This window comes from Neomonachus schauinslandi, chromosome 7 (assembly GCF_002201575.2).
Source record: "Neomonachus schauinslandi chromosome 7, ASM220157v2, whole genome shotgun sequence".
Lineage (NCBI taxonomy): Eukaryota > Metazoa > Chordata > Mammalia > Carnivora > Phocidae > Neomonachus > Neomonachus schauinslandi.
This window is the reverse complement of record NC_058409.1, coordinates 110,101,977-110,116,259: the sequence shown is the minus strand read 5'-3', so window position 1 is coordinate 110,116,259 and position 14,283 is coordinate 110,101,977. Positions and strand designations below refer to the sequence as shown.

The 14,283-nt window shown below is 51.7% G+C and overlaps 1 protein-coding gene across 1 annotated transcript in view; it reads left to right on the top strand.

Annotated features, from left to right (window-relative positions):
- Window positions 1-439: 439 nt before the first annotated feature.
- The window catches only part of AFAP1L1 (actin filament associated protein 1 like 1), a 38,241-nt gene continuing 24,397 nt past the window's right edge, over window positions 440-14,283 (top strand). Inside the window, exons 1-8 of the mRNA XM_044916675.1 lie at window positions 440-479; window positions 3,039-3,167; window positions 4,106-4,189; window positions 4,962-5,059; window positions 6,180-6,288; window positions 10,025-10,123; window positions 10,786-10,997; window positions 12,932-13,111. Coding sequence (XP_044772610.1) covers window positions 440-479; window positions 3,039-3,167; window positions 4,106-4,189; window positions 4,962-5,059; window positions 6,180-6,288; window positions 10,025-10,123; window positions 10,786-10,997; window positions 12,932-13,111 — 951 coding nt within the window. The remainder of the gene's footprint in view (window positions 480-3,038; window positions 3,168-4,105; window positions 4,190-4,961; window positions 5,060-6,179; window positions 6,289-10,024; window positions 10,124-10,785; window positions 10,998-12,931; window positions 13,112-14,283) is intronic.

Genomic DNA, 14,283 nt, shown 5'->3' with positions numbered 1-14,283 from the left:
TTTCTGGGAGTCCACAAGGTCAAAACTATTATATAGTACTCAGACCCAATATGCCTTCTTTCACTCCCATTCTTTCAATGTTTACAGTGGAGTTTTCCAGAGGTTATGTCGCATGATGACACAGTAGCTCTGAAGGCCAATGGGATATGTGCCTGTGTGTTCTTGTGGTTTAAAATTTTCTCAGCTTTAATTGTTAATATTGATAACTATGATCCCCATAAATTGATAACTACTGTTCCCCAATTGATAACTACTATTGTCAATATTGATAACTATGATCCCCATAAAACAAAAGTTATGTGGAGTCCTTGATAATTTTCTAATGTGCAAAGGAATCCCAAAGCCAAAAAGTTTCAGAGGGATAAAAGTCACTGTACCCCATAGCCTTGACATTCCCACATGATACCAGAGCAATGTCATGAATTTTCAAATAGGAACCATGGCTGCAGGCCACAAGAAAGCTCCCATGGTCACCTGCGGTGCCTTCCCAGTAGCATTTACCATGGCCTCCCTCGTGAGTTATTACGCGTCTGTGTGTGTGTGGTATGTGTGAGAGAGAGAGACAGAGAGACAGAGACAGAGAGGGAGGGAGCATACCCACTGAAACAATATCTTATTCATTTTCTAATCCCCTGAGTGGTACATAATTAGGGCTCAGTCAATATCTTAGAACTGAGTTACTGACTTTCAGTGTATCCGGTGAGGGTGCCGGAGAGGTTTGTGATTCCATTTATAAAGATTTCTTTTGCAACAGCTAAAATTTACCTAAGATGCTTTTATGATTTTAAGTGGTTTCCTACTTCAAGGAGGGAAATCTACCCACCCAGAAGCCTTGCTCAGGTGGCATTGCCGGGGCTGGGGCTGTGGAGGCAGCAGGGCCTCCAGGTCCCTTGCACTTGGGCTGTGAGGTGAGTCGCGCCCCCTGGCATTGTGTGACTCAACAGCTCTAGGAATCACACAAACGTGGAATTAGCCTGGCTCCACCTCTTTCACGCTGTGCAAACATCCCACAGCCTCCCTCGGCCTCAGTCCTCTTCTGGAACACAGGTATCCCAGCAGGACCTGCTCACAGATGAGGCGGGGCATACACAGCCCCTATCTCAGTGCCCAGCAGCAGAGAGAGCTCATGAGGTGGTAGCTGACGGGATCAGCCTTTAGCTCATTTCCAACAGATTTCAGGTGATGATGGAATGCCACAGAGAGACGGCCACATCACATTTTTTCCAACAAGTGCCACTATCTGTACATACGATTCTATTTTTTTAAAAGTCCTGGCGTGGTCATCTGCTCATGCCCTTTCTCATCAAATACATATGGAGCACCAGCACTGAGCAGGCCCCAGACTAGATGCGAAGGAAGTTGAGATTCCAAGGGCAGTCTACCCTGTCTAGAGCCTCACAGCCTGCTGTGGGAGCAGACACTCCTGGAGACTCGCACAGCACAGATCAGCAAGGTAAATACAATGACAGCCGCAACAGCTGACTTGGGGTGAGCGTTAACTCTGTTTGGGGAAAGGCACTTCTCATGCATGACCTAATTAATCTTCACAGCAACCCTCTAAGGCAGGTGTTATTATGACCCCCTGTATAGAGGTGGAAACTGAGTCATAGGCTAAGTAACTTTCAAAGGTCCCACAATTAATGAATGGAGCGTGAACGTGAACCTAGGCAGTCTGGCTCCAGGGCTGGTTCTCTTATGCACAATGTTACAGCCCCTCTACCACACACAGACCTTGTAACTGTAAGTCGGAGTCTGGTTGTTTCCTTAGGAGGGCCCAGGGTGGAGAGAAGCACATGGGGCTGGGAGTCCAGAGACTATAAGCCAAAGGCCTGGCTCTTCTGTGGCCTCTGTGTGATTGCAAGCAAGACACTTCTCTTCTCTGAGCCTTGGTTTCTTCCTCTAAAAAATAGGTGTGAACATAGGACCTATCTCAAAACTTGTTGGTGGGGTTGTATAAAATACTGCAAGGCAATCTAGTGAGTGAGGGAGCCAGGGCCAGTCGAGGCTTCACTGACTGTGTGACCCTGGAGGAGTTACTTAACCACTCTGAGCCATAAAATGCTCGGTAGTATATTTAAATGAGATTGTAAGTATGAAGGGCTTAGCAAAGCTCACAAGAATCGTTTGACATGGTTAGCTTTTAGTATTCTGCACAAGTGACTAGCAAGTCACAAGGCAGGATAGTACTACTACTGTAACAAAGCTGGTCTAAGGCGAACCAAGTCCCAAGTTACCGTTTGGGACAGGGACACATCAATGACCTCATGGTTGTGGCATGCTCCAGTCTTTAAAAGACCATGTGCTGTAGGGTTTTGCAACTCCCGTGTGGTCTCAACCAGCGGGATCAGCATCACCCGGGAGCTCACTGGAAATGCAGAATCTCAGGTCCCGCCCCAGACCTGAGCCAGCCTCTGCATTTCGATGAGATCCCCAGGTAATTCCTCTACACACTCAAGTTTGGAAAACGCTGGTAAAGCATGGAAAGACTGGTGATAACGGTTTGGGGCCTGGGGTAGGAAGGGTTAATGTTTAGTTTGGCTCCCACCAAGGCACCGGAAACAGAAGGTTCCAGAGATTGAAGTGTATGAACTGATGGGACAGGAAGGCTCCCTTCCTGCCTGTGTGCTGGATGGTGGGGGGCTCCAGCCTGGGACCTGCACTGAGCCTCGAGCTGCGGTGGGAAAGGACCCCTGGACCTGGACAGCCGAGGGCATGCTGGGACAAAGGCAGGCCTAAGAGCCTCTGCTCGGGCTGCCTGGGCTCAGAGTTGCCAGGCTGAAGCCCGGGGTGTCCGTCCTCAGGCCAAGGCCGTATGACGTCTGAGGCAGGGTGGGGAGGCCCAGAGGAACGTCATGGCTAACTGAGCAGGGCTCTCCCTCGGGAGCGGGTGGCCAGCCCTGGGAGAGCTGTGGGAGGGCTGCTGAGGTCTCCGTGTTGCACCCGGCCTTCCCCCCCCCCATCACCGTGCTGCCCTGGCCTCTGGTGGGTGGGGGCGGGGCTGGATCCTGACCCCGGGCCCCGCTGTGCTTCCTCCTCAGCGCTGGAGCAGCTGCTCCCTGAGCTCACGGGGCTGCTCAGCCTCCTGGACCATGAGTACCTCAGTGACACTGCCCTGGAGAAGAAGATGGCTGTGGCCTCCATCCTGCAGAGCCTGCAGCCCCTCCCAGGTCAGCCATCGGCACTCCGCCCCCAGCTCCTCAAGAACCTTCAGGAACTCCCCAGGGCCTGCGGCGCACGGAGGCCTGAGCCTCACAGCGTGGGCACCACACACTTCCATGGCCTGGCCGGCGTCCTCGTCCCCTTTGTCGTTCTCCACCCTGGCCGGGCTCTTCGTCCCCCTCCATCCGCAGCCCACTAAAGCCCATGTCCACAGCTGCCACACCCACTCACACGCACACCCCACACTCGTGCGCAGTACTCCCGTGACACACTCGGCACGCTCGCACAGCTCACGTGAGCAGGACGCACAGCACACCGCTCCCACCCCCCACACCCTCACACGCGGCACACACGCCGCACACGCCCCCCCCCCACCAGCCCCACAGCCCCTCTGCCCCCCCGTCCGTTCGGCAGCAGGGCCTCCCCGTCCGCTCCCGCCTTTTCTCGACACCCCAGGTCAGCCCAGCGCGCAGTAAACTCAGACGGGCCACCCTGTGTCCCGCAGTGTTGCGGGCGTCTGAGTGATGGGGGGTGGGGGCGTCCCCACCGGGTGACTCTCGGAGCCTCACTTCCAGTGACAAAACAGGCCGATGTCATCAGCAGCCCTCACAGGACCGTGGGAGGGTAGTAGGGGGCAGTTTGCCACCCGTGCTCAGCCCTGTCCCCTGGCCGTCCCCGGAGCACCTTACCTGTTCTGTTTTCTATACTGGGCTCTGAGCATCCTTCCACTTGGAAAAGGAGATGCTCAGGAACGATGTAAAAATCAGAACAAAGCTTGAAAACCAGGGAGTTCATTTAGGATGTGCACATGCTTTGTCAACGGTGCCGTGTCCTGAGTGGGCTTGAGTCCCAGTGGCGGCGGGGGGAGACCCGGCCGTCGTCAGAGTGGGCAGCAGCAGACCCCCCCTTCCTCCTCACTGCTGACACGCTCCCCCTCTCCTCACAGCCAAAGAAGTCTCCTACCTGTATGTGAACACAGCAGACCTCCACTCCGGGCCCAGCTTCGTGGAGTCCCTCTTTGAAGAGTTCGGTAAGGCACCCTCTCCCAACCCCAGCTGGGAGCTGTCCCCTCCCTGAGTGTGCAGGCCCACTGCCCCAGTCTCCGGAAGGGTCCTCGGATTGGGTGGGGGCCTGGCTCTAGCGTTGCAACACTGAGTCACGTTGGGCAGGTCCCTTGACCTCTCTGGGCCCTGCCAGCTCTGAAAGTCTAGTCAAAATCTGTATGGTGACAGGAAGTCATCCCCAGGATTTGAGGAAAGGTAGGGAGGAACGTGCAGGCCAAAGAAGGTGCTGTCTCTCCTGCTGCTCACATCCACTGGTGGTGGCCGCCTGACCCCTGGGTTGAGCCATCCTGCGCCCCAGCAGAGAGGGGAGCTGCGGGGGGACATCGTGGGCGTGGGAGCAGGCGCACCGGGCGGCGGGCAGGGTGTGTGCACCCCCGATCCATCCCGAGGGAAGACCGCACTATTCTGCTTCAAGAAAGCTGCGGGTCAGGTGAAAGTTTCAGGGATGGAGAGACTGACGGAAGACCCGGTGCCTTCATAACCCACTTCTTGAAAATCTCCAAAGCACCACACGAGATATCTCATTTGGCCCTCTTCATAACCCTGGCAGACAGACAAGGCGAGGGATTATTGGGACCGGTTTACAGAGAAGACCAAGTCTCAGAGTGATGAAGTCGCTTGCCCAGGGTTTCTAACGAAGGAGGTGGTAGAGGCCTCCTGACCCCAGATCCAGGCTTGTTCCCATTCTACCGTGCTCATCCCTGGCTTGCTCTGCCCCAATGGCCTGCCCCTTGGTAGACTGTGACCTGAGCGACCTCCGGGACATGCCAGAGGATGACGGGGAGCCCTGCAAAGGAGCCAGCCCTGAGCCAGCCAAGAGCCCGTCTCTGAGACACGTGAGTCATGGCCTGGGTTCCCACACCCTCCGGCCCTCTGTCCCTCTGAAGTGGCCAGTGAAGCTCTCCCCCCAATGCTTGGGTCCCTCCTGACTGTGCAGGACCCTGTTCTAAGGGGAGAAACAGGTTGTGAGAACATTTCAGTGACTCATTATGTGCTCACTGCACCCACGCTGAGCAGGGATAATGTGGTGAACTGATCTGTCAGTTCAGGCACAAAGGACGTTCCCCACCCCAACTTCTGATTGCCATAATAAACGTGGACTGTAAGGAAAGCTCCGGACCAGGGCTTGGTGGCCTCTGCCCTCCTCCTGCTGCCATGTGGTCTTAAACAAATCACCTCCCCTTTCTGAGCCTGTTTTTCACTTACAAAATAAAGGTTTGGATCATATCTAGGGTTCCCAGCCTTCATCCACGGAATTAAGGCAAAGGACCCATAATCACATCAAACACTCTCTGTCAACTGCATAATTCACTATCATCATCACCATCCCATGGTACCAACTGTTGACCCCTTACTACGACCTTTACATGCTCACAATAACTGAATGAGGTTGGCACCATTGTTATCCCCATTTTACAGGTGAGGAAATGAGACTTAGCGTAAGCGACATGTCAGTGCCCACAGCTCATAAGTGACAGAGCTTAATCCCAGTGAAGCAGGGGTGCCCTGGCCCCAGAGCCTAAGCTCTTAGCCACGAGGCCGTGCTGCCTAAGTAACGTGTGTTCCATGTACTTGTCTTGCTGTTCCTCACAGGTGTGTAGATGTGGTTGCAGAGCATTGCAGAACTCACAGTAGTTTTTGATCACTTTGCATGCGCTTACTTAATCAAAAGCCTGACTACGCCTATGTGGCACTCCACAAAACTTTTAGATCTTACGGAGAAGCCCTGATGCTGAAATAAGTTGGGCAAGAAGTAGAGGACCAAGCAAACTCTCAGGGTTCCCACCTCTGCCTTCTGCCACCCTGTCAGAAGTTCCGGCTTCACCTTCAGAACATGCATCCCGCCTCCTCGGGGCTCCTGCCTCTCTCTGCCCCAGCCTCCTTGCCGTCACCCCACTGGCTCCCTCTGCTCTCCTGGCCTTCTTGGTCTTATCTGCCTCCTTTGTCCCCCTTCAGGCAGCTGACCTGCCTCCACCGCTTCCCCAAAGGCCTCCGCCCGAGGACTACTATGAAGAGGCCCTTCCCCTGGGCCCGGGCAAGTCCCCTGAGTACATCAGCTCCCACAGTAAGTTCTGGTCCCCCCGGGGGGACTCCTCTCCTAAAGCTCCCGTGTGTCCCTCTAGGGCTGGAGCTCCAAGCCCGGCACCTGCCCAGCCCTGCCCACATCCTGGGGAGAAGCTGCCTGAGCCCCTGGCCTCTCTAATGAAGGCCTGGGGAGGCCAGTGGGCCTAGCCCCAGGGACCAGGGGCTTGGTTCCAGCCCCAGTTCTGTGCGGTCTTGGACAATCCCCTTCCCTACTCTGAAAATAAGAAAGGGCTGGATACATGCATATAAATGTGCGGGGACAGAGGTACACAGATGGCCACTGAAGCTGGTGCTCCCCCACGTGCTCCTCCTCGGTAGACCCGGTGAACTGGTTTGTACTTCAGCCTGGCCACACCTGAGAGGAGAAGTAAGTTATAAAGTGAACGTGTGGGGTAAAAAAAGCACGTGGCCAAAATCAAAAGGTCTTCCTATTGTGGGCACCCCAGGGAATTCAAATCTCTTAAATTGGCCACAAAGGAGAGTCTCTGGATTTGGACTCCTCTTTCCATGGGTTCCCTCCAGCACTGAAACAACTGGCCGTTTTTTTGAGGATCAGATAAGTCACTGGCTTGGATATAGGAACTTAACATCACACACAAGAAACTATATTATGGTTTTTGGGTGACCCAGCATTTGTAGTTGAACTTTTATAAGATAATGTTTATGTGGTGCTCTACTCTCATTCAGTAGCACAGTGGAGTATTTTCCAACTGCCAAAAAATAAATGAAATAGGTCTGTCTGTGCTGATCAGAAATGAATTCCAAGATACCTTCGTTGATAAAAACCTCGAACACAGAATACTGCCTATTATATGATTCCATTTGTTCCTTAATACGGTACACACACACTCATGCGTTCATTTTAGCAATTTTTCTAGGATATGCAAGAAACCGGGAACAGTATTTCCCTGTAGAAATCTGGGTGAAGGGAACATAATATTTTCCCATTCATACTCTTATACTGATTGTGCTTATCACCATGGTCATATTTTTTTTTATTGTAACAAAATATACATAACATAAAATGGACCATTTCAACCACTTTAAAGTGCCCAATCAGGGACATTTAGTACACTCACCATGCTGGGCAGCCATCGGCTCTACCCAGTTCCCAGACATTTTCATCACTCAAGGGGGAAAGCGCATACCCATTAAGCAGTCACTCTCATTCCCCTTTTCCCCTGAGCCTCTGGCAACCACCAATCTCCTTTCTGTCTCTATGGATTGGCCAATTCTGAATATTTCACATAAATAGAACCATACAATGTGTGGCCTCTGGTGTCTGGCTTATTTCCCTTAGTATAACGTTTTCAAGGTTAACCCGTATCACTGCATGAATCAGTACTCCTCTCCTTCTTAGGGCCACGTCATCGTCCATTGTATGGATAGACCACATTTTGTTCAGTCAGTTGATGGACATTTGGGTTTTTTTCCTCCTTGGGCTACTGTGGTATATTATTTTTAGGATTAACCAACTAGTGAAAACAAAGTGAAATGGTGGGGTTGGACCAGGTGATCAGTGGCTCTCTTCAGCCTTGAAAGTCTTGCGGTCTGTGTTGCTGTAAGCAGCTGTTTGGATGTGAAGCAGCTGACTTTGTTCTATTTTACCCACTTGAGGACAGGAGAGGAAGGTGAGGACAAAGTGCTGCTGAGCCCTGAATCCCAGGTCAAACCCCTCGGCTGGGTGAAACTGTTCTACCTCCCCAGGGAGCTCACACTCCTCTCCCATGGGGCCGCGGGGATCCTGGGCCAGGAGGGAAGGGCGGGCCTCAGGAAGGGCCAGGGGGCTGGACCAGGGAGAGGGTGCCAAGCCCGTCGGGGAACATCCTTCCTCTTACACAGTGACCAGCCCAGCCAGGTATTCAAGAGCGCTGCCCCGGGTGTCCCCTCCCTCTTCCCCATCGCACCCCTGCCCCCCCACCCCCGCTCCACCCATCCATCTCACAGGATATTACCGGCATCTGAGGCCTCAGAGGACCTGCTGGGAAGGGCAGGCTCTGCTCATCACTTGGGAGACAGCACTTGGTATCCCAGTCGCTGGGAATTTCAGTGCTGCTGTCCTCAGGAAACAGATGGATGGCAGGGGCTGGGAGCCCAGAGCAGCACTTTGAAGAACAGTGTGGTACGAGAGCCAGTTGGACTGCATGAAGGAAGTCTTCCTGGAAGAGGGATGTGCATCTATTCCCTGAGCTGACAACCTCAGTTCTCATGCAGGTTCTGACCCTAGCAAACGGTGTACGGCTGCAGGGCTCCCATCTGTAAAATGGGGCTCATACCTACCTCCCTGCTTTGTAGGAATCAAAGGAGATGGTAATAATAATGACATCTGGCATCTGTTCAGCACATTCTATGTGCCAGGCACTGTGCCAAGAGCTTATATGCATTGTATCACTAGTCCGAGGTGGGAACTGCTCCCGTCACCGTAGGTGAAGACCATGAAATGCAGAGAAACTGGGGGCTTTTATGGCCAATAAATGGTGGTGACAGATTTCACCTCAAATCTGGTCAAACCCAAAGCACATGCCCTTAACCCACTGACCTTCAGAGTGTGCCCCAGGGGCCATCTGCATCAAAATAACCTTAGTTGTTTAAAAAAAAATCCGATTTCTTGGAGTTCCATATAGTTTCCATTTGTACATGTTTTTTAATGTCCTGTTAAATAGGTTTTTTTAAAATGCAGATTCCTCAGCTCAGCCCACACCCACACTGGTGAATCAGAATCTCTAGGGAGATGGTCCAGGGATCTGCATTTTAAAGAGACCCCCCGGTAATTCTGATGCAGAATACAGTTTCAGATAGCGCCCCCCACACCCCTGCACTGTGCTGCCCCTGAGTGGGAGTGCGCTGGGAACATTCCATGCAGGGAGCTGTTGTGTTCACTATTGTATGAGCTATACCATTAACTCCTCTAGTCCAGGTCCTCCCCATAGTCACAGAAGTTTAGGAGAATCTCCATCACAAGAGGGAGCATACGCATCAGGAAGGGAGCAGGAGGACTGAAGTGGCAGAAGATGAGGGGGGCTGAGCCCAGGCAGCTGGAGCACCACTCCTTGCAGTATAGGGACGAGGGCTGTGACCAAGACACACACACACACACATACACATACACCACCACCACCACCACCAGCCCACCGCTGTGGGATCACTGAGGAGGGGCTGACTATGCTCTGTCTGAGAAGGTCAGAAGAAAGATCTTTGAGCTGGGCCGGGCGCCTGGGTGGCTCAGTTGGTTAAGTGACTGCCTTCGGCTCAGGTCACGATCCTGGAGTCCCGGGATCGAGTCCCGCATCGGGCTCCCTGCTCAGCAGGGAGTCTGCTTCTCCCTCTGACCCTCCCCCCTCTCATGCTCTCTCTCTCTATCTCATTCTCTCAAATAAATAAATAAAATCTTTAAAAAAAAAAAAAAGATCTTTGAGCTGGGTATTAAAGGATGAGTAGGAGTTCTCTAGCAGAAGCTAAGAGAGCACACGGAATAGCATGAACACAGCCCTGGAGGTGTGACAGGCCCAACAGGGCAGCTTCTGGTGACAGAAACACAGAGAGCTTGTGGGAAGCTGGAGCAGATGACATGCAGAGAAGAGGCCCCTCACCCTGGCCAGGGAGCTGCACTCTCTCTTCCCCGAGGAGGGGCATGTTGTCTGGGGTCTTCCCCAGCCATGGCCCCTGCAATCTGCCTGTCTTTCTCCAAGGTGCCGCTCCTTCTACCAACCCCACAGATGGCTGCAGCCCAGCCCACTCCATCATGGATGGCTACTACGAGGATGCAGACAGCAGCTACCCCACGACCAGGATGAATGGGGACCTAAAGAACTCCTGTAAGTACCGAGAAGGTGTTCAGAATGGTCCTGTCCTCAGAGAGAAGGCTTTGACCTGACCATTGGCATGCACATGCATACCAGCCCCTCTGGGTTGCCACAGAGGCCCCAAGCCCTTGTACTCATGACCCTGGGGTTCAGTGGAAAGGCATGGGAGTTGGGAGCTGGGATCTAGCCATTGCCCTGACCCTTGGTGACTGACTTTGAATGAGGCATTTGTTCTCTTTGAGCCTCCAGTTGCCTTCTGTATAAAGTGGGGATTTGCTGGGTGCTGTGAGAGTCACCTGAGACTAAGGCACGGAGATGATGGGGTATGACAGTAGCTGATGTTAGTGGAGTACTCACCAAGTGCCAGACACTGGGCTGAACGCTCTACAGTCCCTGATCCTAAGAACCTGATGAGGTAGATACTGTCATTGATTGTGACCATTTCACTGATAAGAAAACTGAAGCTCTGAGAAGTGAAGTCACCGAGGTCACAAAGCCACCAGTAAATCTACACAACGCTGTGCCCGTGTGGGGGTGTAGAGATCACCATGGTCACACCTCATGCCCACCCCCTCCTGGTCCTCGAATCCCAGGGTAAGGATACCTGCAGAAGGGTAAGAAGGTGCCTCCCAGGCGAGGACACAGTAACGGGCCCTTTCCCGTGGCTCCCGCAGACAATGACTCTGACCCAATGAGCAGCTCCTACGAGTCCTATGATGAGGAGGAGGAGGAAGGGAAAGGGCCACAGCCCACGCACCAGTGGCCCTCGGAGGAGGCCTCCATGCACCTGGTGAGGGACAGCAGGATATGTGCCTTCCTGCTACGGAAAAAGCGCTTCGGGCAGTGGGCCAAGCAGCTGACCGTCATCAAGGAGGACCAGCTCCTGGTGAGTGGCTGCGGAAGTGTGCCTCTAGGCCTCACATGGACTTACGTGTGTGTGTGTGCACACGTGTGTGTGTGTGCGTGTACGTGTGTGTGTGTGTGCAGGCATGTCTGCCTCTGTTCCTCTGGGCTTGCTTTGTGCACAGAGGCTCAGTGCTTCTGAGATCAGGGCTCTCCCACTGGAACAGAATGAACACACACACACACACACACACATACTCAAAGACCTGATATAGACTTTACCAAGTTTTTGTTTCTCCAGGAATGAATTTTTTATCAGTTTAAAACAATGTTTATTGTTTTCATAATGCAACTAAATGTGTTTATATATAAAACTAGGGAAAAACATAATGAAAATGATTTTTAAAGCCACCTAAAATCCCATCGACCAAGAGCTAACCACTGTTAAGTTTTTTTTTTTTTTAAGATTTTATTTATTTATTTGACAGAGAGAGAGAGACAGCGAGAGAGGGAACACAAACAGGGGGAGTGGGAGAGGGAGCAGCAGGCTTCCCGCTGAGCAGGGAGCCCGATGTGGGGCTCGATCCCAGGACCCCAGGATCATGATCGGAGCCGAAGGCAACGCTTAACAAATGAGCCACCCAGGCGCCCCTACTGTTAAGTTTTAATATCCATGTTTCCACTCTCATTTCCATTCATTTGCCTTTTCTAAAACTGAGCCCACGCAGCACTTACTATGGAACTTGCTTTCTTAGTTTTTTTTTTTAATTTGCCATCTCTCATCGCCATCATTTCATAAAAGAAAATATACCTTTAATTCCAGAGTAGGAATACAGACATAATTTCAGAAAAAAATTATTGGTTCTTTACCCCAAAATCCATTGAGAAGTCTTATCCAGCATATATCCACTTGAAACATGATTTTTTCTCATCCTGGAGCAGTGAAAAACTCACCCCAGGCCAGAACCAGTCCAAAGGTCATGACTTATTTCTTCCCACTCCTTATGCCATTTTTTTCTTGAAATATTGCATTGGTTAGGATCTCCAACACAATGTAAATGGAAGTGGTGAGAGCAGGCATCCTTGTCTCAGTCCAAAGCTCAAAGGGAAAGCTGCAATAATTCACTATTAAGGCTGATGTTTGCTGTGGGTGGTTTGTAGAAGCTCCTTATTATCACATTAAGGAAGTTCCCATCTATTTCTCTAGTTTGCTAAGAGTTTATATTACAAACTGGTGGAGAATTTTACCAAATGCCTTTTCCGTTTCTATTGAGATGTGGCTTTTCTCCTTATTTTCCATTAATATGATGAATTATAGGGTTGGTTTTTGAAGGCTAATGCATTCTTGCAATCCTAGAATAAACCCTATTTCGCCTTGATACAGTATGCTTTTATATGTGTCTAGATTCTATTTGCTAGTGGTTTTTTGAGGGCTTTTGCCACCATGTTGAGATTAACCTATCATTTTCCTTTTGTAATGTCATTGTCAGGTTCTGGTATCAAGGTAATGCTGGCTTCATAATAAGAACTGGGAAGTGAGGGGGTCCTTATTGATAAACTACTGACTTCCCAAGCCCAACCCTCCACCTCTGCTAGAATTCTCTCTCCCACATTCCTGCTAGGTAGCACATTAGTAGCAGGGAGCTGGCTTCCTTCCAAGCCAGCCTGTTTCTTCTCTGGTTCTTTAGACTAGAATGGTCTTCCTAGTATTGTGCTAAAATCTGCCTCTTCCTAATAGGTGGCTGTGCCCCTGGGGCCCCTCGGTAGCCCTTGAGATCTGAAGGTTGTCCAAATATGCCCCCCTTCCAGGCTTCTTTTCTCTGGGGTGAATAGCCACAGCCCCTATCTTCATGCAGTGCCCACAGCTGGGCTAGGGGTGGGGAGGGGGTAGGTCGAGCTCCCCCAAGTCTTTGTGTGAGGGCATCTCCCTCCTCTGCCCTCCAGTCCAGAAGGGTGAGCCCTTCTCTTCCTGTCCAGTGTTACAAAAGCTCCAAGGACCGGCAGCCGCATCTGAGGCTGGCGCTGGATGTCTGCAGCGTCACCTACGTGCCCAAGGACAGCCGGCACAAGAGGCACGAGCTGCGCTTCTCCCAGGGGGCTACCGAGGTCTTGGTGCTGGCACTGCAGAGCCGGGAGCAAGCCGAGGAGTGGCTGAAGGTACATGGCACCTGCCCTTCCTTTCCCCCTTCCCCAGGTCCAGCTTTCAGCCAGGTGGGCTCCAGTCCCTGGAAGAACAGGCCTTGCTCAGGGGAGGGGTGGCGATCAGAACCCTGTGCATGGCTAGGGCTGACATGTGGAAGTGGGCTTCAGACATCTCCAGGAGACAGACCTCAGGCTGAAGTAATGCCTTCTTTCTAGTGATTTGAATCCTCTAACATCCTCACTGTGGGCTTGTCTAGCCTGCATATGTATGCCTCCTGGAATGCGGAGCTTAATATCTTTGAAGGAAACACATTTTATCATTAGATAAGCTAAACCTTAAAAAAAAATTAAAAAGAGGAAATCCTTCCTGTCTTAGGTGAAATGTGTATCCTCGGAACAACCACCTGTGGCCCAGCTTCCACATCTTGCCTCGGACTGTAGAACAATTAGTTACTGTGTACTGAGCGCGTATTTTGTGCCATGCATTGTGCTAACAGCGTTACATACTTGACCTCATTTACTCTTTGCAATGGGACTATTATCGTTCCCATTTTACAGATGAGGAAACTGAGGCCTAGGAATCTTCTGTGACTTGCCAAAAGTCACCCAACTAAGTTGTCAGGGCCAAGAGTAGAAGTTACCAAGGAAATCTACTCCAAAGGCCATAGGCAGGGTGGCACAGTGATGACAAGGGAGGACTTTGGTGGCACACAGACTTGAGTTCAGGTCCCAGGCCTAAATGGCACTTACTGGCTATGTGATCTTCAAATGACTTTGCCTATCTGTGCCTCAGTTTCCTCTTCTGTAAAATGGTTCTTGTAAAGATTCTAGAGAGCATTTAATATAGTGCTGCCAGACAGTAAGTACTCAGTAACTGTGAGTGATCACTGTGTCCTGGTGGTGGAGCCACCATCCCCAGTCCCTTACTTCAGGCCGCCATGTCCCTGCACCCTGGCCCGCTTCCCCTCTGGCACCTTTCTCCCTCATCCTGTGATCCTCCTGCTGGGACAAAGAAACCAGACACCTCCCTCCCTCCTCATCCTCCCTTCCTTCCTGTGATAACCAGCTCTCCCCCTGGGAGGTTTAGTGCTGCTCATTATCTTTGTCTCAGGGGGGGAAAGAAGGGAGAGAACCTGCCTGCTGGGGGAGCCTCTGCCCTCCAGGGGCCAGGGGGGCCAGAAGAAGGA